We start from the raw sequence: 27576 nt of genomic DNA, 5'->3' as shown, positions 1-27576 counted from the left end.
GACTACAGTCTCTCAATTGGGAAACGTTGCAGATGTTTGGTGTGATTCCAACCCATTTCAAAGACGGTAAAACTGAGACCCAGGAATGGTACTTAGGGCGCTGGGTCACTGGAGCAAAAAGAGCGCTTAAGGATCCCCCACCCATTTTCGGGAACCCCTAAAGTCAGCCCCAAGTGACCAAAAAAATAAGAGCCCTGCCTTATTCCATTACGGCAAGATTGGGGTTAAAACCCTTGGCACGCAGGTCTTTTCCCGACTGCGCCTGCGCGAATCCGGACGAGCGAATTTGCCCTAGACCCTGACGTTTCAGGCAGCCTCTCCTAATCCGGAACACGACCCACATTCCGCCAGCCCTGCCTTGACAGGCGTGTACCTAATCCAATAAGGATGGAGGGCTGAATCCTCCGGAGCCAATGGCTAAAGTCCGAGGGGCGGTGGAGGTGGACTCTGTAAGGAAACAAGAAGACAGGCCCAAGATGGAGGCGGCGGCGGCTGTAGCGGCGTGACAGGTGAGGGCGGGCCCGGTAGGGTTAGGTTTCTGGAGCTACTGTCGGGCACGGGTAGGGAGCCGGGAACGAAAGCTCAGCTCCAGGATGACTGCGCCTGGGCCCTGACGCCCCCCACCCGGAACCGGAGGAGTGGTTTGACCCGGGGCGAAACCATTGTCGACAGCGGGGGGGGGGGGTGATTGGAATGGGTGCAAGGCTGCGGGGGATGGTTTCGCCCGTCGCGTGTGGCAGCGCGCCTGCGCAAAGCTGGAACGCCCTCGGTGGGCGGAGCCGGGCCGAATGTAGCTTGGGTTGTGGTATCTGTCTTGTGGAGTTCTTCTTAATCTCTTTAAGGTATCTGATGCCCATTCTTTACCAACAACGGGGAATGCGTGAAGACGCGGCTCATTCCTCGCTTTCCTTATTCTGGATCAATGTCTAACCCAATAGGAGAATGTTTGAGGATTCTCACATTCCTCCTCTTTAACCCTCTCCAGCCTCCATCCATTATCACTAGTAATATGTCTGCGATCCTTTCATTAGCTGTCAAGGGGAATTTTGGAGTGCCCTCTGCCTCATCTATGCTTTTACTCCTGCTTATCTCACTTCAGCCACATCTGGTGATGCTCCATAACCCTCATTTCCCCCATTACAATGTCTGGTGATACCTGTTATCCACTCTTCTTCCCATTACAGTCTCTCAGTTCAGTTCAGTCTTTCAGTCGTGTCCGACTCTTTGCGACCCTATGGACTGCAGCATGCCAGGCCTCCCTGTCCATCACCAACTCCTGGAGTTTACCCAAACTCATATCCATTGAGTCGGTGATGCCATCCAACCATCTCATCCTCTGTCGTCCCCTTCTCCACCTGCCTTAAATCTTTCCCAGCATCAGGATCTTTTCAAATGAGTTAGCTCTTCGCATCAGGTGGCCAAAGCATTGGCGTTTCAGCTTCAACATCAGTCCTTCCAATGAACACTGAGGACTGATCTCCTTTGGGGTGGACTGGTTGGATCTCCTTGCAGTCCAGGGGACTCCTTACAGACTCCTTACAGTCTCTAGTGATGACTATTACATCTCCCCTCAGCATAGTGTCTTTGAGCCTTTATGAACTCCCCATCACAGTCTGGTGACTCCTGTTAGGCACCTAGTACAGTACCCATGAACCTACTGTCATTACAGTCCAGGGCTTTGGGATGCCCACAGTGTCTTTACAAACACTGTCTGGTGCAATTCCCATTTTCCCCAAGCTAAGGGCAGTGTCTGATGATCCTCGGTTAGTTCCCCGTCACCCTGTCTGACTCCTCCCACACCACAGTATCTGGTAACCCCCTTCTCCATTCAAAAGCCAGGACAGTCTGTTCATGTCCATTATGTACTTGACACGCCCCAGTGTAGTGCGTGCTGACTTCCCTATTAGTCCCCAGCACAGAGACTTATGTACTCCTATGCCCTGCGGGACAGTGTGTGCTGCCTCTCACTATGTCCTACCCCCACCCCACCCCACCCCGCCCTGTGCAGTGAATCTGAGACCTTGGCACTTAAGCGTGAGACAAACAACTGGAGGGGCTGAGCAGAGGAGGAACTGGATCCCTTGAGCGGTGTGGAAATTAGGCTACAGAGGGTGACGTGAAGTCTGGAGATTGAATTTTTTGTCCTCTGCCACTTTGCTTCCATACTGTCTTTATAGGACCTCTGAATTCTTCCTCTGTCTTTTAGGAGCCCCATGGCACCTGCCCAGCCCCACCTTAGCCCGTCTTGACAAAGTCCTAGGCTCCATGGAGCCACCACGGGGCCCCCCTGCTAACGGGGCCGAGCCCTCCCGGTCAGTGGGCACCGTCAAAGTGTACCTGCCCAACAAGCAGCGCACGGTGGTGAGTCTGATGGGAGCAAAACTGGCCAGGGGGTGGGCATGGACCTAGTTGTAAATCTGGGATAAGAAAGGTGACAAGGGCTGGGAGAGTCCACTGGGGACCCCTCTGGGTGCTGACTCCTTACATGTGTGCACACACACAGGTGACTGTCCGGGACGGCATGAGTGTCTATGACTCTCTAGACAAGGCCCTCAAGGTGCGGGGTCTCAATCAAGATTGCTGTGTGGTTTACCGGCTCATCAAGGGGTAAGTGTGGCTCTCCCACCTTCAACTGGGTGCCCAGCCTTCTACCCCCTTCTCAGAATCATCCAACTCCTCCACTCTGCTGTGCAGTCTCTGTTAGTCTTCCCTTCACTTAGTGAATCCATGAGTCCATCCAGCTTTTGTCTTATTGCTTCATTAGTTCATTGGCCTGTAAGGTCAGTGATTCATTTTCTTCTTAGATCCCGAGTCCTCACCATGCTCCATCGTCTCCTCTTGGAATTCATCTGTTTCATTCTTTCACTGTTTTATCAACTTGTCAACTCCCTCCTTCCTCTGTCTCCTCATTCTCTGTCTGCTGTGTGGGCCTTGCTGACCTTCCATTTGTTCCTCTGTTTTAGAGTTCCTGAACTTTTGTATTCAGTTCACACATTGCTTTTTTTCCCCCCATGCATTGCTTTTTATTGTTGTTTCACTGCCTCACCAGCTGCTTTGTCAGGGGCTTGCTTAGCACCTCGGAGATTTAGTTGTTTCTTCACTGTCTCATTTCCTCCTCCTCTTGTAGCTAAGAACATGGACTCTTCACACTGTCCTTCCACTCACAGTCCCTTGTGGCTCTGGGCAAATCATGTCATCCCTCTTTGCCTCAATTTCCCCATACATAAATAGGGGTAAGGATAGTACTAGTTCCTAGAGTTGCCATACTAAAAATGCAAAATGTCATCTGTTATTCCATGGAAGGACTTTTGGTGGATTTCCTTTCTCCTTGTGGCCCCTGGCCACCCTCCCACTCACTCCCTTCCATGCCTTCTGCAGGCGCAAGACAGTCACTGCCTGGGACACAGCCATTGCCCCGCTGGATGGCGAGGAGCTCATTGTGGAGGTCCTCGAAGACGTCCCCCTGACCATGCACAATTTTGTGAGTGGAAAGTGGGGGCAGACCGTGGGCATGGCGGGAGGGTCCATGACCAGGCTTCAACCTTCTCTACTCTGTGGCAGCAGGTACGGAAGACATTCTTCAGCCTGGCCTTTTGTGACTTCTGCCTTAAGTTTCTGTTCCATGGCTTCCGCTGCCAAACCTGTGGATACAAGTTCCACCAGCATTGTTCCTCCAAGGTCCCCACAGTCTGTGTCGACATGAGTACCAACCGCCGACAGTGAGCCTGGCCTGGGGTGGGTGGGCAGATGGGGAGAGTAGAGGCCCAGCCACAAGGCTTTTACAAACAGCTGACCCATGTTCCCTTGCTTTATACCCCAAATGCCCTCAAGGTTCTACCACAGTGTCCAGGATTTGTCCGGAAGCTCCAGACAGCACGAGGTTCCCTCAAACCGCCCCCTGAATGAGCCGCTCACCCCTCAGAGTCCCAGGTAGGGGATGCCTTAGCTGAAGGGCTACTGTCAGAAGAAAAAGATCTGGAGGCCTTGGTAGAGATCAAGCCATACTTAATTCTTTTGTCTACTCAATGAACATTTAGTGAGCACCTGCAAGTGTAAGTAAGGGCATGGAGCTGTGGGGCCTCAGGCAAGTTCCCTAGTCTCTCTGGACCTTAGTTTTCTTATTTGTAAGGAAAAGATGATACTTTTACCACATAGGGTTCTGGTGTGGATTAAATAAGTTAAGGTGGGTCCAATGCTTAGAACATGATCTAGCACAGGATAAGTTCTTCTTATTAATTATATATCTATGTATATATTATCTAACTACTTTGTTAATTCTCAAAGCCTTTCCACTTTGGAATACATATTATTTTTCTCATAAATTCACTTTTACCTCTCCTTTAAGTATAATAATACTATTATCACTCTAATATATCATGTTTATATGATATGCATTTTATATGTATATGTATTTTATAATGTTAATATTTATATGATATGCTATTGTATTATGTGTTATGTTGATAATATTTTCATACAATGTAGAATATTAAACATTTTTATGTAATATATAAAATAGTAAAGTTAGGGCATTATGTTATTTTTAATTATGGGCACATGTGAATTAATTACCTATGAATTGCATTTCAGGATAGTGAAGAAAACATTAAAAATATTTTTATGACATCATAATATATTTAATATATATCATATATAACACATGTATATATGTAAAATTAACATTATTATATGTACATGTAAAGCATTGCCATTTTAATATAGATAACATTGTATATTACATAATCCATAATATATTTGAGTACTGCATATAGTTATACAATATTACATATTGCTCTTCCTCCACTATTTGTGTGGCTTGCTGTCCTTCCTTTAAGTCTTTGCTCAAATGTCGCTTGCTCAGAGAAGTCTTTCCTGACATGATCAGGGACACTTCTTGTCTTCTTATGTTGCTTTATTTTTTGCTTTATTGCTTCTGTGAAATATTATTTGTTTTTTATTTGTCTCTCTCCCTACTGCAGTTAGTCCCATGAGGGTGAGAACTTTTGTTTTTCATTTCTTTTTTTTTTTAATTTAAAAATTTTTAGTACAGTTCAAATCAGCATGCATGTAGAACCTTTATTTGTTTTGTCCAGTTTTATTTCCACTGTCTAGAACAGTATCTGGCACACAGCCGGCATTTAGTCAGTGTTTCTTAAACAAATGCATAATGTAATGACAATGGACATTTACTCTATGTGAGCTAAACACATACCTAGGAAGGGGCAGTGGGTTGGGGGAGGCATTCTACTGGTTCTCTCATTCACCCAACAGTGATTTCACAGCCTTTCCCCTGCCAGCTCCTGCACCCAGCACCGCGACCCCGAGCACTTCTCCTTCCCTGCCCAGGCCAACACCCCCCTCCAGCGCATCCGCTCCACATCCACCCCCAATGTCCACATGGTCAGCACCACAGCCCCCATGGACTCCGGCCTCATCCAGGTTGGTGTTGAGGCAGGCGGTCACCAGGGAGCACGAGGCAGAGGGGAGGGCCATTCCTGTTGTCCTCCATGTCCTCTCTCTGACTCCCAGCCCTCTTCTTCCAGCTCACTGGCCAGAACTTCAACACTGATGGTGAGCCCCCTGCTGCCCGTGCCCTGAGGCCCCAACCCCACCCCACCCAGCTCCACTCACATCCCCTCTGTAACTGCAGCTGCTGGGAATAGAGGTGGTGGCGATGGAGCCCCCCGGGGGAGCCCCAGCCCAGCCAGCGTGTCCTCGGGAAGGAAGTCCCCACATTCCAAGTCCCCATCAGAACAGCGGGAACGGAAGTCCTTGGCTGATGACAAGAAGAAAGTGGTGAGCTCCAGGGGACACCTTTGGTGGGGGCACCACAGGCTAAGTGATGAAGGGTGTGGGCAGGCCCCTGAGATGCCGCCCATGTGGCCCACAGAAGAATTTGGGGTACCGGGACTCGGGCTATTACTGGGAGGTGCCACCCAGTGAGGTGCAGTTGCTGAAGAGGATCGGGACGGGCTCGTTTGGCACGGTGTTTCGCGGGCGGTGGCATGGCGATGTGGCCGTGAAGGTGCTCAAGGTGGCCCAACCCACAGCTGAGCAGGCCCAGGCCTTCAAGAACGAGATGCAGGTGCTCAGGTGAGATTGCTCGTGTGTGTGGATGGGGCGGGGGCGGCAGGCATGGCCTCCGTGCCTCTCTGGGGAAAGGCCCTGCTGGGGGTGCTTCCTCACATCCCCCATGTTTATGTTGTGTTATAACCATAATAGTAAGTTGTTTCTTTATCAGAGAAGTGCCTTTCCCCTCTGGGAAACGGGTATGTTTAAAGGACCTCTGATGAGGCTGTTGTTTGTGTAAATACTGGTATTAATTAATGGCCCTGCCTCCAAAATGTGACTCTTTTTGCTTGCCTGTTGTGAAATGAGTATCACTGCAGTGTTATTGTATGCACTGACATCAATAGCATAATGTTAGTTAACTGCATCGCCCAGCAGGCTGGCAGCCTTCCTTCTCCTCTGCTTGTTCTGCACCATTACTATGTGTTTACTGTGTTATATTCTTGTTATTGATTATAATAATACTATTCTTTAAAGAACAGTATTAAAACTATAATCAGAAGCATAATTTAATCATTGTTTGGTTAATGATTGTGATTGCTCTACTTAATATATTATTCCTACTATATTAATTCATTCACACCAAGAAGCCCTGGTGCTCCCTTTTGTCATCCTAGTTACTACCACTCTTGGGGTTGCTGGTGTGGGCTTTCCCCTCTTGACAAGTGGACACAATTACATTGCAGAGTTGATGTTTTCAGTCTCTGTTCCTTTCTGTCAAATGGCAGTGATTTGAACAGGCTGTGAATTTGCATTGTGTTTGTACTGAAACCGTAACCTAACTACTATGAAGAGCTCATGTGCTATTATCCACTCTGATGTGTGCAAAACTGTGGACCATCATTGATGTTCTTTGCATGTATGTTACCATTGTAACTATAGTTAATCCTTCTATAAGGAATGAAAATTTTCTTCTAAATGAGGGTGGCTGTTCGTACATGGCAGAGTTTCTATAAGGTAGATCCAGGTACCCAGTAGCAATAACAGCAGGGACAGTGGTGTTTTTAGGGTGCTTGCTTGTGTTTGGCCATTCAGAGCACCTTACAGGTTATTATGTAGTCCTCCCAAAACCCGTGCCAGGTATCTCATAGAATAATCAGTTTTTCAGTTAAGGAAAATGAAGCACAGAGAGCTTAAGTGTCCTCCCTGAGATTGCACAGAGAGTATCTGAGGAAGCCCGGATTAGAACATAAGTTTAGTCCAAACCCCAAACTCTTTACCTGTAAGCCTCTCATGGTTAACAGGACAGAGTCACACGTCACTGATGTTTTTACCCAGCAGTTATCAATGTTATGTTGATATATCACTGATGAAGGTTGGCATTCCACTTTCTCATCTTATCTCAAATGGTCACAGGCTCAGGTCATGGTCATGGTCAGAGGTATGGCAAGTTTGATGATTAAGATGCTCCTGGTCAGTAGGGAGTGAAGGGTTATCCCTCCCTCCTGCTTTTGTTGGGAGATTTGGATGAGGAAGTTCAGGACATAAATGCTCAGCCCAGTAAACATCTCACAAATTCACTGAATTTGGCCATCTGAGCCTCCTGAAAGACAGGGTGGAAATGATGGCAGAAGGCAGCAGTGAACAGCACCCTTCCAAAGGCTCAGAAAGTTGCTGTTTGCTCTCCCTGCCCTGATACCGCCTGCCCCACCTGCAGGAAGACACGTCACGTCAACATCTTGCTGTTCATGGGCTTCATGACCCGGCCAGGATTTGCCATCATCACACAGTGGTGTGAGGGCTCCAGTCTCTACCACCACCTGCATGTGGCTGACACACGCTTCGACATGGTTCAGCTCATTGATGTGGCCCGCCAGACTGCTCAGGGCATGGAGTGAGTGTTCTGGCTCAGGGACTAGGGAAGGGGCTAGGGGGCTGGGGGTAGGGAGATGAGGTAGCCCCCAGACAGTCTGACACCTGCTTGTACCCCTACAGCTACCTCCATGCCAAGAACATCATCCACCGAGATCTCAAGTCTAACAGTATCTACCTGTCCCTCTGGGGCTGGGCTGGGGCAGACGGCATCAAATAGGATGAGGACTTAGAGGTATGGGTCTTGTGGGGGGCCTTTCTGGGGGCAAACAGGGAGGGGCACCTGTTGCATTTTCCTTTGCCAGGTGCCAGAGTTGTGGCTGGTTCAGGTGGTGTTCTTTGGGACTCTGGTCAGGGTCTGAGGAGTGACAGTGGTGGAAGGCATTATGGGAGTTCCTGATCGGTGTCACAGGCATGGTGAGTGTAGGTGCCATGAGAGGAGCTTCCTAGTCAGGAGTCGCAGGGGAGCCAAGTATAGGGAGTGTTAATTAGAGCTCCCCTCCAAGTCAAGATTGTAGCTAGTTTGTGTGACACTGGGGGGCTTCTGGTCAGGGTTAGAGGCAGTGACTGGTGTGGAGGCGTCAATGAGAGCCTCCCAGTCAGGGCAAGAAGCATGGCTATTGGGAGACCCTGTAGTGGCCCTTAACCCCAGTGGACATCTTCCTGCACGAGGGGCTCACAGTGAAGATCGGGGATTTTGGCCTGGCCACAGTAAAGACGCGGTGGAGTGGGGCCCAGCCCTTGGAGCAACCGTCAGGCTCTGTGCTATGGATGGTGAGTTGGACCAGGCTGGACTGGGGGTGTATAGGGACATGGGCTGCTGGGCTAAGATGTGGAAGGCGGAGTGGGGCCAGGGTTTCCTGCACCAGGTGTGGGTGTCTGGATCACTCATGCTTCACCTCGTGGAGGCGGCTCTGAGTTATACTCAGTGTGGCTGGTGGGATCTGGGCCTGCAGGTCAGTCACTTGCTGACCTGTACATTCCTCCTGCCCGGTCTGGTCTGCTGAAGGCAGCTGAGGTGATCCGTATGCAGGACCCGAACCCCTACAGCTTCCAGTCAGATGTCTACGCCTATGGGGTTGTGCTCTATGAGCTCATGACCGGCTCACTGCCTTACAGCCACATTGGCAGCCGAGACCAGGTGAGCCCCATACCTCACCCACTTTATCCCAGGCCAAGGGATCCCCTTAGTCTCCAAGCCTCAGATCTCCTTTGCACAGACCACGAACACCACTCTGCCCCTAGAAACCCCAAATTTTCAGAGCTGAGGACTCCCAGACTCCTCTGGGTCTTCTGTACCCAGAATTATTTCCTTCACTCATATCCACTTCTCTGGGTCCTCAAAGTCCAGAATCTCCTGAGTCCCCTATACCCAGAATTCCCCAGGTCCCCAAAAGTCCCCCTAGACACATACAGTCCTCTAACCTGGGTACTCAAACTCCTCAAAGCCCAGAATCCCATTTCTCCCAGAAACAATCCCTTTGTGCTTCTGGAATCCCCACAGATACCCACAATCAGTGAGGCCTTGGGTATCTGTCAAGCTCCAGGGCCCTTGAATCCACAGTACTCTAGGCCCCAGACTCTCATATTTCTCCAGGTTCAAAGACTAGAATCTCCCAGGCCCTCAGAAACCCAAGATCCTCTAGGCTCCAGGTACCAATAGTCTTTGGTTCTTGAACACTCACTGTCCTACAGGCCACTTGGACCCACAGTCCTCTCAGCCCTGGACCGCTACAGAAATACAGGTTCCTGAGGACTACCAGCCTTTAACTCCCTCCAGACCCAGAACTTCATGTTTCCCCCAGGCTCAGTTCTTTCCAGGCCCCTAAGCCCCCTAGAAACCTGTGGACCCATAATCCCTTGGGCCCCAGACACTTAACCATCTTTGATTCCCCCAAGCTTAAGTCCTTCTGTTCTGTTAAGCAGAGAATCCTTCCAAGTCCTCAGGGACCCAGAATCTCTAGATCCACCAGATACCCACAGTCCTCTGGGCCCCAATACTCAGAATACCCCAGTTGGAGTCCCCGAGGTCCCTCAAGACCCAGAATTCCCTGGGCTTCCCAGCCCAGATCACCCCATTCCTGTCCCCTTTCCCAGATTATCTTTATGGTGGGCCGTGGCTATCTGTCCCCGGACCTCAGCAAAATCTCCAGCAATTGCCCCAAGGCCATGAGGCGCCTGCTGTCTGACTGCCTGAAGTTCCAGCGAGAGGAGCGGCCCCTTTTTCCCCAGGTGGGCTGAGGAGGAGGGCTGGACACCCTGGGGAGGGAGCCTCTGAGGAGCAAACGTGAACTGTGTGTGTTCAAGGCTCCGAAGTGTACAATGTGTGTGTGTGTGTTTCCCCTTTAGACTGGGGTTTGGGGGTGTTTGGATGCCCACGTGGCTCTGGACACCCCCTCCTCACCTGCCCCTGCCCCCAGATCCTGGCCACGATTGAGCTGCTGCAGCGGTCACTCCCCAAGATTGAGCGGAGTGCCTCCGAACCCTCCTTGCACCGTACCCAGGCTGATGAGTTGCCTGCCTGCCTACTCAGCGCAGCCCGCCTTGTGCCTTAGGCCCCACCCCCAGCCACCAGGGAGCCCATCTCAGCTTCCCGCCAAGGAGCCCTTCCCACCAACCAATCAATGTTCTGCCTCTGCCCTGATACTGCCTCAGGATCCCCCATCCCCATCCTGGGAGATGAGGGAGTGCCCATGTACTTTTCCAGTTCCTCTGGAACTGGGGGACCCTTGAAGACCAAACCCATAATTTGGTTTCCTCTTGGCTTTGGGGATACTTTTAAATTCAGGAGCTCCTTCATCTCCAATGGCTGGGATTTGTGGCAAGAATTCCACTGAGCACCTCTCTGTAATTTGTGCCTGATGTGCCTTCCACTGGATTTTGGGGTCCCAGCACCCCATGTGGATTTGGGGGTCCTGTCTGTCTCCTTTCCACCATTCAAGGACTCCCCTCTTTCTTCACCAAGAAGCACAGAATTCTGCTGGGCCTTTGCTTGTTTATTTTGCTTCCCGACTCTTCTCATGGGGTTCAGAGCCGCTGAGGGGTGAGGGTGAGTCCAGGCAAGGGTGGAGTTTGGGGGGAGGTGCGGATCACACAAACAGTGCCACTGCACGCATCACCACAGGCGGCACGATGAACGAGGACCACATATGCCAAGCACGGGCACGAGAGGAGGCCACGTCAGTCACAGACACAGACGTCACGGCAAAGGTGGGGAAGTGGGAGACCACTGGCCTTCTGTGTGCACAGGATGCTGGGAGGATGGGTGGAGTTTGCATATTTAAAGACAGCTTTCAGAGGCAGGAAGGTGAGGCAGGGGTCCCTGGGGAACTGAGGGGTCCTAGCAGTGGGAGGAGCTCTCAGTGTGTTGAATAGGGTTGGTGGGGGGAGGACTGAAGGGAAAACCTTGAGGGGCTTGGTGAGGACAGTTGTACAGGTGGATCCCCAGAGATGGGAAATCCAAAGGGTATCAAAGGGAGGAGTTTCTTAAGGATTGGGGAAATTTTGCTGGGGAACAAGGTGCACTGGAGAGATGTGGGGGCAGAAGTGGGGTTTTCCAGGAATTTCAGGGCTCCAGGAGTGGTTGCCTGGTGTTTGGAAGCTTTCAGGAAGGAAAATGCACTCAGAGGGCACCAGGGGTTGAGGTCTTCAGGGATCTGGAGGTTCTAAAACTGAGAAGTAGTTCTTGAGATGACTGAGAGTGGGTTTGTCAAAGGACGTGGGAATTCCAAATGTGAGGACTGGATTTAGGACGAGCAGTGAGGTTTCCCCAGGGACTTGAGCATTCTGAGGAGTGAGAAGAGGGATCTTGACGATCCAGGAGAGGACTTCTCAAGGGATGAGATTTCCAAAAGTGAGAAATAGATTCAAGGCCCAGACAGGGGTTGCCCAGGGATTTGGGGGTTCTCAGGGTAAGGTGTCAGTCGGAGAAGAGGCTCGCGAAAGACTTCCTCAGGCTGCGGATGGTCTCAGCTTTCACCTCGTCCTGGCTAAGGCTGGGCCTGGGCGGGGCTGGCTCTGGAAGGTTGAAGGCATTGGTCAGAGACTGGGATTTGCTAGAGAGAAACAAGGTGGAGGCGTGGGAGGAAGGGGGAAGAGGAAGGGAGGAGGGGGAGAGAAACACAACGTTACCCCAGGCCCGGCCCCAGCCCTGCCCCTCTGGTCCTGGGGCTGTGCCTGTTACCCTCCCACCCAGCAGCACAGGCCTGGACCCTGAGGGATTCTCAGGAGGAGTGGGGGAGTCCTGGGCTGGGTGGGAGGATCTGGATCCAAGGTGAGGAAGCCTGAGATGTATGGGAAGAGTTCTGGGCTGAATCTTCTCAGAATTCTAGACCAGATTGGGAGGTATTTGATATAATGTGATGATGGGCAGGAAGGTTTCTAGTCCAAGGGTAAGGAGTCCAGAAAGAGGGGTGGTGTAGGGCTTGGACCAAGGACAGGCTGGAAGGGGAAGATCTGTTTGGGGAGCAGTTGGATGGGGCAGGGAGGGCTTTTGAGGTAATGGAGGAGGTCTGGAATGGACCAGAAGAGGCAGAGAGGATAGTGTGATTTGGGAGGAGACTCAGATGGACCAGAAGGGAGCCTAGACTCTAGAGAAAGTAGGAGGATGACTGGAAAGTGAAATAACTTAGGAGGATTGTGGATTGGGCTGGGAGGAGTTTGGGGGTTCGGTTGCAGGGAGGTTGGGTAGGAGAAGAATGAGTTGGGCAGGGAAGTACTGAAGAAGGGTTAGCAAGGCTTCTGGGGTAGGCCAAGAGGAGCTGGGCTGGGGGGCTTTCCCAGGGCCTACAGGGAGGATTCTGAACTGAAAAGGGGATTCTCTGGGATGGAGGGTAGGAGCCTCTGAAGGGGGAAGGGTCTGGCTCAGACTGGAACCAGAGAGAGAGCTGTTAGGATCCTGTGCAGGACCAGGGTCTGAGGAGCCGGGGATCCCAGGGTTGCCCTCCACGTGCAGGAGACCATTTTGTGAGCAGCAAGGTGAGGGCTGCTGTGGGGTCCTCTTACTTGAGCTGGGGGTGTGGGGGTCCCCCGGCAGCAGCAGTGGCAGGTGGTGGCACATCCTGGCTGGGTTTCTGGGCCAGTTGTGGCTTGGTGGGACGTCCAGCGGGGCCCGGGCCACTGGGTCGCGGCTGCTGCGTAGTGGGTGGCCCAGTGCGGGGCATGGGACCAGCCTGGCTAGCCTGGCGTGTGGGGCCAGCAGGGCCTGGGGGTTTCTGGGGTGGGCCCTGGCGCTGCTGACCACCCGCTGGAACTCCTGAGGTCTTTGGTGGAGCCTGACCAGAGACCGATGTCTGACGAGTAGCCTGTGGGGGGCCCGCCTGGCGCTGGGGAGATGGGGAGGCGGGTGGGCGGGTAGCTGGAGGTGCCCCAGGTCCTCCAGCCACTGGCCGGGATTGGCGGCCTTGACCCTGGGTCAGCGGTGTGGCCTGGGATGCAGGCTGCTGGGGCACTGATGTGGGACTTGGTAGACGCTGGGGCAGGGGGCTGCCAGCTGGGGGTCCAAGGCCCGAAAGGTGCTGCTGGCCCTGTGGGGTCGGGCGCTGCTGCAACGGGGGTCCCTGGCGTTGGGGGCCTGGGCCCGGCTGTGGAGGGCCGCCTGAGGGACAGAGAGAAAGTGCACATGTGAGAGAGCCAGTGAGAGGTAGGAGGCTGCCAGGCAGAGTCGGGGCCCAGGAAGCTGGCCCCTCACTTACCCTGTGGCGGGGGTCGTTGCTGAGCTGGGGGCCCCGAGGGCTGCTGGGAGATCTGGCGGCCCAAGGGCAGGGCCCCTGGGGACGGAGTCTGCGGCAGAGGAGTGGAGCAGGAGAGGTTAAAAATAGTTACCAGCCAGTGGGGCATCAGCCAATCAGAATGACACGGGTTCCCTGTATGCTGGGTGTTGCCGCATTTGTGGCTGAGCTGAGGGATGGCAGGTTGTGGGGTTGGGGGGGGTGGTTTCTTCCCAGGGGAGGGGTCAGAAGGTACTCAGGGAAGTCAGGGTAGCAACTATTTATCAATTTTTAAATTATTGGGCAATTTTTAAAAGTTGTTCATTGCCACAACACATGTGTGTCCCTGTGTTACTCTTAGCCTGCTGGTTATCAGCTCTATGACACAGCATGACCAAGGGCTGGCCTGCCCACATCTAGCCCCTGAGGGCCAGAGCCAGGGGCCTGACCTGGCTGTGGGAGCCCCTGCCAGGGGAGGCATCCCGCTGCCGCTGCCGGGGCAGTGCCTGGGCCATCTTGTTGACCACGAGCTCTACGATGAGCTGCTTGTCTTCATCCTGGTGGTCACCGATGAGCGGCATGGAGGAGCCCACCACCTGGGGGAGGAGAGGGGATCCGGTGAGGAGAGAAGCAGGAAGTGCATGGGAGGGCAAGGATGACAAAGTTCTTGAAAAGCTGGAAAGAGGCATGACTGGCAGCTGCCCAGGAAACAAACTTCGGTTTGAGAGGCACTGATTATGCAGTGTGGGAAGGCTTGTCTTTTACAAGATACTTTACAGCTTAGGATATACAAATGGGTGAGCAAATGAGGGCTTACCTACTGGCCAAATCTGGCCCAGCACCTGTTTCTGTACAGTCCCCTCTGCCCCTCTGCCTCCTGGGCTAAGGGTGGGTTTTATATTTTTTAATGGCTGAGAAAAAAAACCCAAAAGATTTCATGTCCTGAGAAAACTATATGAAATTTAAATTTCAGTGTCCATAAACCAAGTTTCATGGTAACACAACCCCCTTTACTTTCTTGCCATATTGTCTGTGGCTGCTCTTGTAGAATTGAGGAGCTGCAACAGACATTATATGGCCCACAAAGCCAAAAATACACACTGTTTGGCCTCGATAGAAAAAGTTTGCCAATGCCTGCTTTATAGTTTGCTAGGTGCTTTGTCCTTTACAAAGAACTTTGTGGTTTATGTGCTGCTTTACAGTATACAAAGCTCCTTGTCTTTGACAAAGGACTGTTGCATATATGGTGTGCTTAGGCTTTAGAAAGTACTTTGCAAAGGGCACCACTGTTTAGAAGATGCTTACCATTTATAAAGCGCTACCATTTACCGTGCACTCTGAACTTTCAAGGTATTTTACAGTTTACGAATTGCTTTACTGTTTACTGGGGACACTGCTGCTTACAAAGAGCTTTAGAATTTTAAAAGCACTTTGCTATTCATGAAGCAGTACCTTCTTAAGGTACTTTACAGTTCACAGAATGCTTTAGTATCAGCCACCACTCTCTGTGAAGTTCTTTATAGCTTACTAAGTTCTTTGCTGTCAGCCAAGTAAAAGTTCACAGAATACTTTAAAGATTACTAAGTGCTTGGTCATTCACTATGGTGTCTCAGTTCACAGAGGACATTATAATTGAACAAATATTTTGCTATTCACTAAAGATGTCCAAGTTTCACAGAGCAGTTTAGAATTTACTAAGAATTTTGCCACTTGCCAAGGAAATCCCAGTTCACAAGGCACTTCACAGTTTTACATATTGCCATTCATTCAGGGCTTTCTGGGCCCTGGCATGCTTCACAGAGTGTTGCTGCCCTGCACCTGCTAGTGTGTCTGTACCCCCACCAAATTCTGGGGTGCTCCCACCTCAATGATGTGATCTCGTCCATCCTTGCCATGCAGCGCTTCCACTGCACAAATGTCCAGTCCCCCAAAAATCTCTGAGCACGTGTCCACCCACAGCTTGTACCTGCCAAAATGCAAGGCAAGGAAGCCTGTCAGTACCTGTCGGGGCAGCCACACTTACATTCTTCCCCCCATCAGCCCCCACCAAGGTCAGGCCGCCCACCTGTCAGACATAGCAATCTGCTCAAGCATCGCAGAGCCAGTGTTGGTCTTCCAGTTTCCTGACACTGATGTCCTCCTGGAGAACAAAAGGAGACAGGAGAGAGGCTCAGGGGGCCTGGACTGCACAAGGCAGGGCAGGGGGACCCCCTCCCCAGGCCTTGGTCTTTCCACTCACATGTAGGCCTTGTAGTTCTGCCCAATCTTCTGGATGCGTACATCGTATTTGGCATCAATGAAGGGCTCGGTGGTGGCATACGTCTTGGTCAGTGCCACGACACTCGCGATGTCCTGGAAGTCATGCTGGTTGTCCACCTTGACCTGTGGGAGTAGGGTGGGAGTCAGGGCCCGGTTAGGATGGGGTGGTAGTGGGCAGTGGGGGTGCCTTGGGGCAAATGACACAGGTGAGATGAGTGCACAGAAATTCAGTGGATACCCCCAAGGCAGTCAAGCATGTATTAATTCTGGGTTTCCTGGTTTTTACATGTGCATGGCAGATACCTCATGGGGTATGAGTACATACAACCCAATTTTTAGACTCTTACTTTAAATGGGTCAGTTTATGGTATGTGCATTATATCTCAATAAAGCTGTGAGAAAATTGTGTGTATATACAGTATATGAATATGGGCACCCAGACACAAAATCCATTGTATATACAATATGTAAACAGAGAAGCATGGACACAAACATAAAAATTACAAGTCTGCTTTCTATGGACGTACAGACAAAATCAGATGGGTGGCCAGCACACAGGACCCCAAGACCCTTGAATGTAAAAGATGACATGGTATGTGTTCAACAGAGGCCTGCCCACATACAAACAGTGCTGGAAACACTAACAAATAACAGGACACACAAAACTGGCTGAATGCAGGATAGAAAAATGGGCCAACAAATGTAAGCATATGTGGAAAAATACAAATAGATAAAGGGCACACATACAAAATTATTTTATTCACTGAATACACAATATGCTTCTATAGGCATACTTTCTTGGAGATACTGTGGATTTAGTTCTAGACCACCGTGATAAAGTGAAGGTCATAATAAAGCAAGTCACAAATTTTTTGGTTTTCCAGTGCATATAAAAGTTGTATTTATACTGTATTCTGTTAGGTGTAATACATATCTAAAAAAACAATGTACATACCTTAGTTTTAAAATACTTTATTGCTAAAAGATGCTAGCCATCATCTGACAATGCAGGGTTGCCATGCACCTTCAATTTGTAAAAAAAAAAAAAAAAAGTACCTGTGAAGAGCAATAAAGGGAAGTGCAGCAGAACGAGGTATGCCTGTACTTACACCTGCACAGCGCCAGGAACATGCATCAGTTACAAGCACACAGGTCCAAACCCCACCTGGGGACTTACCTTGCCCATCCCAGAGTGTGCGTGCCCCATCTTCACAACCACAGGGTACGTTGTGCTGCTGAGCTGGTAGGGTGGAAAGGCGGAGTGTGGTCAGTGGTCAGGGCAGGGGTGAGGGGAGCCCATCCAGTGGGAGCCACACAGAGCCATTTTCCCACAAGAGGTGGGTCAGAGATAGCCAGCTAGCAGCTGGGGTCACACAGCACCTGGGAGCTCAGACTCCAACTCAGAGCCCTAGCTGCCTGTCCCTCCCTCCACCACCCCCAAGTCCCAGACTTCCCGCCTCTGCTTTCCCGGGCAGAGGCATGGGTAAGGGGTGGGGGACTTTTCCGGAAAAGGGAAAGTTTATTTTTACAGTGAATGGATGGATGATAGAGAAGTGAGTATGTGTATGTGTGTGTGTAGGGGTGTGGTGGTGAGCAAGTAGCAACTGGACCCCTCAGCCAGGAGGCCTTGTGTGTGCATCTCCTCCACACACATACACAACCCAGAGACACACAAACCCTCACAAACCCTCAGAACTCAGATCTCCACTGCCACACCCAGAGGTTCCCACACACACTGAGACCCAGGCAATGGAAAGACCCACCGCCAACACAAGCTCTGGAGCACGCCTTGCTCTCTGGCCACACAGCCAGCCAGCCAGCCCAGCAGTATACACTCAACGCTTGTAGACATGCAGTCCATACTTTTGGGCACAGACGTACACACAGCCCTCCTCACCCAAAGCCATGTAACAGAGGGACACATAACACGAAGATTACCTGTGCAACACTGAGACACAACCCTCAGAGGTACACACAAGTGTGACAGGCACATACAACAGAACTGGGTACATGTTCAACACTCACATACATACACATGCAATATTCCTAGGCATATGCACACCAAATGGAAAGACCCACCCTACTTCCAGAGGTATACACACTTCTAGGTATTCACAGAAGCACTGAGACCCACAACAGAGACACACCACCCTCCTGGACACAAAATGTATCTAGGGATACACATACATACAAAACGTGCCTTGCCATACATACAAACAGGCATGTACACAACCAGGGACACCCACAACCTCTTAAGTACATGAACAACACTCTGGGGTGTGTATGTGCACGCACACACACATTTAGGTGTGGGGATACCTCAAGTCTCCCCCAACCCTGGGCAGGGTAGAGGGAACTGAGTTAGCTGACCCCAGCCTCACCGCACATGCACATGGATGCACGCGCAGGGTTGTGCCCTCCCTCTGCCATGTAGACGGGCGACAGGGTAGAGAGCAGCATTCCCGGAGGGGCTGCTGGGGTGGTGGCGGTTCTCAGTTCCCGACACAGGCACAGGAAGCCCGCAAGGTCAGGGTGACCGACTGACCTTCAGGCCTCACCCTCCCTCCACTGCCCCCCACCTTCCTCATTTCCCAAATGAGTGGCGTCACGATGGGGTGCTGAGAAGCACCGAGTCGTTATCTTGTTGCCAGGATGCTTTAGATAGCGTTCCAGGCAAACCAGGCAGAAATGGCAGGTGATGTAACACAGGCGCACACCCAGCTTTCAGAGGTGACCGCAAACCCTTAATTCCATGTGCAACCCAGACCTGCTTTACAGAGGCAGATACAACTCGAGAAGCAACACAAACATAGTGGGCTATCCAAAGCATTCAGGTACACAGCGCACACATACCGCACACCACACGGAGGAGCCACGCCGCCTAAAACCACACACACAACCCTCAGAAGCAGACACAGCAGGATGCTTTGTGTAAGCGCACATGCACACTCCCCCCTGAAGTCTTTAGGCCCCTTTTATAAACCTTGTTTTCTCTGGACCTGAGCCTGAACACAACACTGTGTGTATGTGTGTGCCCACACATGCTGTGCCTGTAGGGATCTCTGAACACTGGGATCCCCGAGCCAGCCCTAGGTTTGAATCTTGGCCTCTCCTCTTCCTAAGGCCATGTTTAACCCCAAGCAGGTCACTAAACCCCCTCCAGGCCTCAGTTTCCTGATCTGTACGTAGGGCACAATCAGGCCCAAGCACTTGGTGTATGGGAGGACTGTCAGGTGTCTGCACAACCAGCTGAACCCCACACCCCCCACACCCACCTCACCAGGTGGCTACACCAGCTGGACTACCCGTCCAGGAAACCCCACTGGTTTTGAGATCTGCACAATAACCCGCATCCACACAACCCTTCACATGTAGACAGTGGGCAAAACTCTGTGCTGACTCAGGTTACAGACTTAACAGCTGGCGTCAGAAGCAGGGTTAGCGAGGGGCTGCAGCAGGACTTCCCCTGCCCTCACTTCTCCCTTTGCCCCAAGACCAACTTACTCAGCCCGTCTCATCACTCTCACTCCCCACTTTCACAATCAGCTTCTCCAAATTCCTGGTTTATGTCTCTTCCCCCTTATCTAGTCCCCCTACCACCACCTCCCCCCTAACCCAAAGAGTCATTTCTTCACTCTCATTCCTGGGCAGATCACTCTACCCCTTTGTCTGTTTCCTCATCGGGATAATGAGAACATGAACAGTCTCTAACTCACATATTTTGTGAGGAAACACAACAGCTATTTCAGACAAAACATTTAGCACTGGCATGCTAAAGCCTGTGCTGGCTTTAGTATTTGGCACACAGGAAGCCTCCATCCTCAAAAAAGTGTCAAGCACTATTATTATTATTGGTTTTAACATCCCTAGGTTAGCCATTATTAATTGACAAGGAGGTGATCGGAACTGATGACAGATAGAGTAGCTACAAAGATTTCAGAGCAGTGTTTGATGTGTAGTAATAGTAAGAACTCCCTAGTGCTGGCAGTAGTTTCTGTTGTGGTGGTATTGGTGATGGTGATGGTTGTGCTAACCTTGCTGACTTAATCAAGCTTAATTAGCAAGGAGGTAACAGAGATCTGATGACAGAATTACACGAAGGCTTCAGGGCACAGTATATAGTAAGTGCTCCGGAAGAGGCTGCTATCATCATTATCATTGGCTTGTCCTCCCTGGACTAACCAAGGATGTTAATTGGCCCTCAGAGCCCTTTCCCAGGACCCCAGGGAAGATCCAGGCAGCATCTGGAAGCTGTTGGACAGATTGTCTCACCCCACCCCCCACCAGGGGCATGGGAAGGTTGGTGGGGAAGGGGGAGGGCAGGATGGGAGGGGATCTGTTTTCTACTGACTCACTGGCCTCTTTCACCACCTTTCAGCTCCCCCCACCCCAATGCTCATTCATTCACTGGCAGCTTCCCTGCTTGCCAGGACTGTGCTCTGCCTGGGTTAAGATCCTGGCACTAGTTAGCCTAGGTTCAAATCCCAGCCATGCCCTGTGGTCCTGGGAAAGTTCTTCAGTTCCTCTGTGCCTCCTCTGGGAAATGGGAATAATATCAATAACCACCCCAGAGGCTTATCATGAGCTTGAAGTGAGTTGTGTTAGTTGTTCAGTCGTGTCTGATTCTTTGTGACCCCATGGACTGTAGCCTGCCAGGCTCCTCTGTCCATGGGATTCTCCAGGCAAGAATACTGGAGTGGGTTGCCATTTCCTTTTCCATGAAGTGAGCTGGTGCTATATAAATGCTGTTTGCCTGTTTTTGTTTTTGTTTTGTTTTGTTTTGTTTTCTGAGAGGGGTTAAGATCCAGGCTTTGGCTCTACGACCTGAGTTCAAATCCCAGTTTTGCCACTTATTAACTGTGAGCTTGGATAAATCATTTAACCGCCTGTGCCTCAGTTTCCCCACTGTATCCTTCCTCCATTCATCTGCCCTATCTCCCTCCACTGTTTCTACTTGTTTGCTCTCTGCCTCCCCCCATAGTAGTTGCATACCAAAGTGTTTATTGAAGGAAGGAACCATTTGGGCTTCACCCATGAGGGGTTTTGGAGGATGTGGGTGATCAGATTCTGGAGACTTTAGGGAACTGCATTGGGCGGAATCCTGCCTGTAACCCTCGGCTGAGACCGCCTGGAGGGATGGTGCCTGACGTGGAGACGGGGGAGGGGGTGGTCAGGGCGAGGCTCTGGGGGAGGGAGAGGAGAAGGATGCATCTCCTTTTCGGCAGCCCAGGGCCCGCCCCTTGGCCTCCACGGATGGTGGGCGGATGAGTAATGCATCCAGGAAGCCTGGAGGCCTGTGGTTTCCTACCGCTGCTGCTACCCCGCCCTCGCGTGGATATTTATCCTCCGCAGCTCAGGCCCTGCCGCCATCGCCGCAGACCCAGCGCCCAGAGAGGCTACACCAGAGGTAGGCAGGGGCTTGGGCGGCCCGCGGGGCCTGGAACTGGGCTGGAGCTTTCCTGCCTGATACTCGGCTGCTCATCCTGGCCGGCGGGTACCAGGACCCTGGGCTGGAGCAGGAGAAAAGGGTGGGGACGGGGGAGGGGGGCTGGAATCGCTCTTTCAATCCCAACACTCCCAACTCCTTTGAACCCTTGACATCCATCCCCAGCTCCCCGAAAGCCACGAGCCCCTAAAGTCACAGCTGCCTCCCAAGCTGCCAACTCCCCTAAATTCCCTCTTTGTCCCCCAGCAACCAAACCCCCGAAGCTCCCTCAACCCCCACAATCCCCAGCCTCCCAAAGTCCCAACTCCCTAAACTCAAAGCTTTCTCTGCACCCTAATTCCTCAGGCATCCCACCCCCTTAAGCCCTCAAACTCTGTCAACCCCTTAATACCCCAAGCTCCTCCAAATTCCTCAACTTCCTTCAACTGCCCCACCTCCCCTACCGCTCAATATGCACAACCCCCAAACTCCCAACCTCCCTGCAAACTCCTCCAGCTCCCCAACCCCAAATTCTTCAGCCCCAACTCCTCAACCCTCCCATTTCTTTAACACCCCAAAATTCTCCAACTCCCCCAGCCCCCTAAACACTGCAGCCCCATAACTCACCCACTTACCTAGTGCTCAAAGTTTAAATTGCTCGAATTCCACGACTCCTAAACTCTCCTAACTCCCTATCCCCCTAAACTCTCCTGGGTTCTCAAATCCCCAAGCCCCTTAAAATCCCCACTGTGTGTGTGGAGGGGTGTGGTGTAGAGTGGGGTGGGAGGCCTGCCCAGGTATGTGGATCAGCTGGGCTGGGGGCCCTCTGACCCCTCCTCCCCACCCCCCACAGAACCCACCATGGCCCTCTTTGCACCCACGGTCTCTGGCATCCTGTTGCTGCTGTGGCTCACGGCCCCCAGCCGAGCCTGTACCTGCGTCCCACCCCACCCACAGACGGCCTTCTGCAACTCCGAAGTCGGTGAGTGTGCCCACCTTGCCCACACACTCCCGGCTTTGGTTTCCCTCTCAGTCCAGTGGGGTGCACGAGGGTGCCCACCTCTAGAACAGTTCCGCTCAGCACCCTGACTGCTTTAGCTGCTCTGCATCCTCACGCTTTCTTGATTACTCAAGGCCCAGACCAACCTCAGAGCCCTTGTACTGGCTGCTGCTTCTGCCTGGTATACCCATCCTCCCAGGTATCCACATAAGTGGCTGCCTTAAATGTCACCTTCTCAGGATGACCTTCCCTGACCACCCTATTCAAAACTTGAACCCCTGTCCCCTAGTACTCCTGATCCCCCTCACCCAGCTCTGAAGTTCCCTATCACGCTTACTACCTTCTAACTTCCCATATACTTATTTCACGTGTGTTTAGTCTCTCTTCTAGCTAGACTGTGAGCTCCACAAAGGGAGAGATTTCTGTGTTTTGTTCCCTGCTGTGTCCCTGACACCCAGAACAGTGCCTGGCACAGAGCAGGTGCTCTAAAATATTTGTTGTGTGAATGAACACAGGATGAATATAGGAAAAAGGGTTGAAGCAGTGCTTGGCCAAGAATAGGCATTCAACATACACATGAAGCAATTAACAAATGTATAAATCTCTAGGGTGCTGTCTGGCATCCAGCAATCCCTATTTAAGTATGTGCTTTGCTAGTATTATTGTGATTATTTGTATTGGCCCCTTGCAGTCCCTTTGACTTTTTTTAATTTCCCCTCTTCTTTTGCAGTCATCAGGGCCAAGTTCGTGGGGACCGCAGAAGTAAATGAGACTGCCTTATACCAGCGTTATGAGATCAAGATGACTAAGGTAACCCTTCAGTTCTTGCCCCAGCAGTTCCTAACATCTTCCTCCCCATCAGAATAAAAGCCTCTGGCCAACAGTTTGGCGGGGAAGTTAGCTGTGATCTCAGGATGCTATCTGACTTCAGGGAAGAATGTGGAGTGGGAGGACTGTGTCAGTAAAAGACTCTTCCCCTCATCCACTGACAGATGTTCAAAGGGTTCAGTGCCTTGAGGGATGCCCCAGACATCCGATTCATCTACACCCCTGCCATGGAGAGCGTCTGCGGATACTTCCACAGGTCCCAGAATCGCAGTGAGGAGTTTCTCATAGCTGGTGAGGTCCCACCCTAACGCCCTGTGCCACGCCAACCCTCCGCTGCTACCTGGCAACTGCGCAAGTGCAAGGGAAGGGAGGCTCTAAAAGAATGGTCCCTGTTGAAATGAGGAATGCCCCAATTTCAGCCTATCAGAAGGCTGGGGCTTTGCTCAGCGGGTGTCGGTGGTCCTGGGACACCAATCTGGTGCTACTCTGTCCCTGGCTCAGCCAATCAGAAGCTGCCTGTTGACCTCCCCCCAGGACAATTGTCGAATGGGCACCTGCACATCACCACCTGCAGTTTTGTGGCTCCCTGGAACAGCATGAGTTCTGCTCAGCGCCGGGGATTCACCAAGACCTATGCTGCTGGTTGTGAGGAATGCACAGTGAGTGCCTGGAACTTGCCCACCTCCTGGAGAGCAGTCCTTGGGCTTGTCCCCAAACCATGGCTTGTTTCTTGCTCCCTCTAGCTATTCCTTGTCCCCATGGCTGCTCCCCAAACCCTAGGGATATTCCTGATCTCTCTTGCTGTTCCCTCAAATCCGAGACTGTTCCTCTGGACATTCTGCTTGTTCCTTTGCCCTGTGTCTGATACCTGGGGATTCACAGTTCCCTAGACTATCTGCCTGCTTTCTGTCCCTCTCACTCCCCCTTGTGACTGCTCTGCCACTCTGAGGGTTCCAGGATTGCTCCCTGATGGCCCTGGAAGTCCTCTGACCCCAGTGACTATCTCTGAGCCCCATGTTTCCTTCTTAGGCTTAAGTTTCCTGCCTGCCAGCTATTCCCCGTCCAATGGGATGGGTCCCCCCAGGTGACCTGCCTGACTGCTCCCCTACCACCATTCCAGGAAACTGATCTTTGATATGGATTGCTATCATCTCACCAAGCCTTGACTGTTCCCCACAATGGGAGGGACTGTTTTTGAGTCTGTACCCATGTCGGGTGACACCAGGTCTCCCTAGCAGTTCTGTGTTAACAGCTGAGGAGTGGAAAGTTCTCTGGAGGGGCAGAAGGAGAAGCCCTCAGAGCTGTTCCTCCTCCCCCTCCTCCAGGTGTTTCCCTGCTCATCTATCCCCTGCAAACTGCAGAGCGACACTCATTGCTTGTGGACGGACCAGCTGCTCACAGGCTCTGACAAGGGGTTCCAGAGCCGCCACCTGGCCTGCCTGCCCCGGGAGCCAGGGATGTGCACCTGGCAGTCCCTGCGGCCCCGGGGGGCCTGAACCCTGCACAGCAGAAGCCGAGCTTGCACAGTGTTCACCTGTTTCCACTCCCACCTTTCTTCAAGAGGATGAAATAAAGAACTACCACCCAGCAGGCAGTCTCCCTGTGTAGTGTCTGGGAACAAACCCACGTCACTTGACCTGGTGGGGGTACCCTGGGACCAATGCTGAGGAGTGATGGGTGTCCACTGCTTTTTATATTTTATATACAGTTTGAGGTATTGATAATTATTCTCTACATTGGCATTAGCACTGCTGTCATGTAGCCTGCCTTACCAACCATGACTTACTGGATTATCTCTCTACTCAATACTTTAAAGCATTTTACCAGACTAATTTGTAGTTCCTACTGCATTGAGCTTTCTAGTTCAGAAATTATCCTACTGCTGCCACATGGCAGGGGCTTCCCAGGTGACGCTAGTGGTAGAGAACCTGCCTGCTAATGCAGATGTAAGAGATGCAGGTTCAATCCCTGGGTCGGGAAGATCGCCTGGAAGAGGAAATGGCAACCCACTCCAGTATTCTTGCTGGAGAATCCCATGGACAGAGGAGCCTGGCGGGCTACAGTCTACAGGGTCGTGGAGTCGGGCACGACTGAAGTGACTTAGCACGCATGCGTGCATACCAAATGGCAACCTCACTGGCAAATTCCCCTATTCACACATCCCTCCAGTGGACCAGCTCCTTGACAAATGCCCTATCAATCATTTGTATACAGCTCTCCTCGCTTCAGGTGCTGTCCTGATGTCATCCAGGGAGGACGTTTTACCCCATCCAAACCTGTGGGTGTCACTGTTGCAACCTTAGGTTTTGTACTGAGTCTGACTTGAGTGAACAGGGAGACTTCCAGTAGGCCCAGAGGTCCCCCCCAACCCCCGTCAACATAGCTCAGCCAGGGCCTCTGGAAGAAAGGGCAGCCCTGCCTCCCACCCACGGCCTATGGGAGATTCCTTGGAAGTGTTCATTTGGGGACAAGGAGGGAGGGGTAGAAGGCGTGATCTGAAAATCCCCAAGTTCTGCCCTTCTTCCCTCCCCTCTATTTCTGCTCCCCTCACTCTTTTGATCAACTGAAGCAGTGAAGTGCAGCTAGGGTCCAAAATCAGGACCAACCAGGTGCATTAGCTCACCCGCACCTCCACCTTCCCCTACACAGCTGTCCATTCACCAAAACTCAGGCCTCTAGACTCAAGCCTCACCTTTCTGGTTCATCTTCCTCCCAAAAACCTGAGTGAGTGGCCTTCCAAACACTCCCTTCCTCATGACTTCTTGCTTACACAGCTTGACCCAGGCCCTTCTCAGTCCCTAGAACCTACCCCTTACACTCCAAAGATCCAACTGAAGTGAGGCCCCTGGGAACTGGGCTTTCAGATTGGTGCAAACATTCAGTAGAACACTCAAGTGTCCTGTTGACTGGAATCTGCTTTACATAGATCTTTGTCAAAGGAAGGGCTTCCCAGGTGGCCCAGTGGTAAAGAATCTGCCTGCAATGCAGGAGACCCAGGTTCAATTCCTGAGTCATGAAGATCCCCTGGAGGAGGAAATGGCAACTCACTCCAGTATTCTTACCTGGAGAATCCCATGGACAGAGGACCCTGGCAGGCTATAGTCTATGGGGTCGCAAAGTTGGACACAACTAAGTGACTAACGCTTTTACTTTGTCAAAGGAAAAGACTTCCAAATTCCCTCCCATCAGACTACCTACTGGTGCTACCAGTAAGAACCCAGGTCTCCTCCAGGACATTCTGGGTCATCTAGTATGGCCCCCTGGATCCTGTTGGTCCATGTCCTTTTGTACTCCTGGAAGGTTCTGCCAGGTCTCAAGGTATGTCCCAGGGATGGATGTGCAGATATTTCCAGCAACAATTTTTGTCTTAATATTTACACGTTGGTTATGCCCTGGGAGGATTGAACCCTGTCCACCAAAAGGGGCAAATGGCAGCCTCTGCTGATGGTTACAAAGAAAGGACCTGACAGTTCACTAAACCCTAGTACCAGCTCCCTGCACTCTTACGCTGTTTCCTGACCCCAGGGCCTGCTCTCTGCATGTATGCATGAGTGTTCAGTCATGTCCAGCTCTCTGCGACCCCATGGACTATCACCTGCCAGGCTCCTCTGTCCATGGGATTCTCCAGGCAAGAATACTGCAGTGGGTAGCCATGTCCTTCTTCCAGGATCTTCCTGACCCAGGGATCAAACCCACCTCTCCTGCATTGGCAGGCAGATTCTTTACCGAGACACCTGGGAAGTGCCCTGAGCTCTCCATTAGTTTACCCCTGGGAAGAAGGTGAAGTGGAAAGTGGCAGTAGAAGGATGAAGCCTATTGTGGAAATGGTTCTCCTGCCAACCTGCCCACCTACAGGTAGTGCCCTGGATCAGGACTCAATACTTTATGGGATAACCACCAGGCCCTACTGCAGCCCTTTTCACAGAGTCTCAGCATACAAGATCACCTCCCCCAGACCCCAGCAGGAGCTCCAGGCAAGATACATGTAGTCCTGGGGTCATTACACCCCCCATCACTCTTCTGGAAAATCAACTAAAGGACTTCTCTGGTGGTCCAGTGGTTAAGACTCCACACTCCCCATGCAGGGGCCACAGGTTCGATCTCTGGTTAGGGAACTCAGAACCTGCATGCTGCACTGCAGCGCCCCCCCCCCAAAAAAAAAAGAAAATCCACTAAAGTGAGTAAACTGAGTTGCCCGTCACCCCTAGCATTCCACATGTCTGTGTGTGAACCTCTGATTGGAAGAGACTCTGATGGCTGAGAAGAAGCAAGTCAGGGTGGGTGGCAGTCTGGAGAGGTGTGCAGCATGGGGTCCAGCTCCACGGGTAGCCTGGGGGCTGGCCCTTCTCACCCAAGCCTCAGTTGTTGTTGTTCAATCGCCCAGTTGTGTCCGACTCTGCAACCCCATGGACTGCAGCATCTGTCCCTCACCATCTCCGGAAGTTTGCCCAAGATCATGTCCATTGCGTCAATGA

General features: G+C 51.7%; 3 protein-coding genes across 6 annotated transcripts in view; 2 read left to right on the top strand and 1 right to left on the bottom strand.

Moving 5' to 3' along the window:
• The first annotated feature begins 288 nt into the window (after positions 1–288).
• On the top strand, positions 289–10866 carry ARAF (A-Raf proto-oncogene, serine/threonine kinase). 2 transcript variants are annotated; one of them, XM_070291730.1, is made up of 16 exons: positions 289–509; positions 2207–2361; positions 2504–2607; positions 3379–3481; positions 3565–3719; positions 3832–3930; positions 5283–5439; positions 5544–5571; positions 5651–5796; positions 5891–6093; positions 7727–7903; positions 8005–8051; positions 8537–8655; positions 8891–9022; positions 9979–10113; positions 10302–10866. In XM_070291730.1, the coding sequence occupies exons 2-16, from the start codon at positions 2266–2268 to the stop codon at positions 10434–10436; spliced, it is 1836 nt and encodes a 611-aa protein (XP_070147831.1). In that variant the 5' UTR covers positions 289–509; positions 2207–2265; the 3' UTR covers positions 10437–10866. The 2 variants fall into 2 exon arrangements, with proteins under 2 accessions (XP_070147831.1, XP_070147832.1); XM_070291731.1 differs by having other exon boundaries at positions 435–509; positions 5298–5439.
• The window catches only part of SYN1 (synapsin I), a 53716-nt gene continuing 36999 nt past the window's right edge, over positions 10860–27576 (bottom strand). The window contains exons 6-13 of one of the 2 annotated variants that reach the window (XM_070291708.1): positions 17026–17088; positions 15829–15971; positions 15655–15729; positions 15453–15555; positions 14039–14185; positions 13575–13662; positions 12886–13477; positions 10860–11898 (exon numbers count right to left, since the gene is read on the bottom strand). In XM_070291708.1, the coding sequence (XP_070147809.1) occupies positions 11871–11898; positions 12886–13477; positions 13575–13662; positions 14039–14185; positions 15453–15555; positions 15655–15729; positions 15829–15971; positions 17026–17088 (1239 nt within the window). In that variant the 3' untranslated portion in view covers positions 10860–11870. Of the gene's footprint in view, positions 11937–12885; positions 13478–13574; positions 13663–14038; positions 14186–15452; positions 15556–15654; positions 15730–15828; positions 15972–17025; positions 17089–27576 lie in introns of both variants that reach the window. The other variant, XM_070291707.1, reaches the window with a different exon arrangement.
• TIMP1 (TIMP metallopeptidase inhibitor 1) lies at positions 12747–24691 on the top strand. 2 transcript variants are annotated; one of them, XM_070291741.1, is made up of 8 exons: positions 12747–12858; positions 20054–20147; positions 21074–21255; positions 22127–22255; positions 23004–23083; positions 23266–23392; positions 23636–23760; positions 24427–24691. In XM_070291741.1, the coding sequence occupies exons 3-8, from the start codon at positions 21120–21122 to the stop codon at positions 24595–24597; spliced, it is 768 nt and encodes a 255-aa protein (XP_070147842.1). In that variant the 5' UTR covers positions 12747–12858; positions 20054–20147; positions 21074–21119; the 3' UTR covers positions 24598–24691. The 2 variants fall into 2 exon arrangements, with proteins under 2 accessions (XP_070147842.1, XP_070147841.1); XM_070291740.1 differs by lacking the exons at positions 12747–12858; positions 20054–20147 and having other exon boundaries at positions 20278–21255.

Source organism: Ovis canadensis, chromosome X (genome assembly GCF_042477335.2).
Source record: "Ovis canadensis isolate MfBH-ARS-UI-01 breed Bighorn chromosome X, ARS-UI_OviCan_v2, whole genome shotgun sequence".
Taxonomy (NCBI): domain Eukaryota; kingdom Metazoa; phylum Chordata; class Mammalia; order Artiodactyla; family Bovidae; genus Ovis; species Ovis canadensis.
This window is presented reverse-complemented; position numbering and strand designations above follow the sequence as displayed.

Excerpts from the sequence above, each read along its gene's own strand:
- ARAF (XM_070291730.1), top strand. The coding sequence starts at position 2,266 with ATGGAGCCACCACGGGGCCCCCCTGCTAACGGGGCCGAGCCCTCCCGG. Across the intron at positions 7,904-8,004 it reads CAGACTGCTCAGGGCATGGA|CTACCTCCATGCCAAGAACA; the intron begins GTGAGTGTTCTG and ends GTACCCCTACAG. Across the intron at positions 10,114-10,301 it reads AGCGGCCCCTTTTTCCCCAG|ATCCTGGCCACGATTGAGCT; the intron begins GTGGGCTGAGGA and ends CCCTGCCCCCAG.
- TIMP1 (XM_070291741.1), top strand. The coding sequence starts at position 21,120 with ATGCATCCAGGAAGCCTGGAGGCCTGTGGTTTCCTACCGCTGCTGCTA. Across the intron at positions 21,256-22,126 it reads CCAGAGAGGCTACACCAGAG|AACCCACCATGGCCCTCTTT; the intron begins GTAGGCAGGGGC and ends CACCCCCCACAG. Across the intron at positions 22,256-23,003 it reads CTTCTGCAACTCCGAAGTCG|TCATCAGGGCCAAGTTCGTG; the intron begins GTGAGTGTGCCC and ends CTTCTTTTGCAG.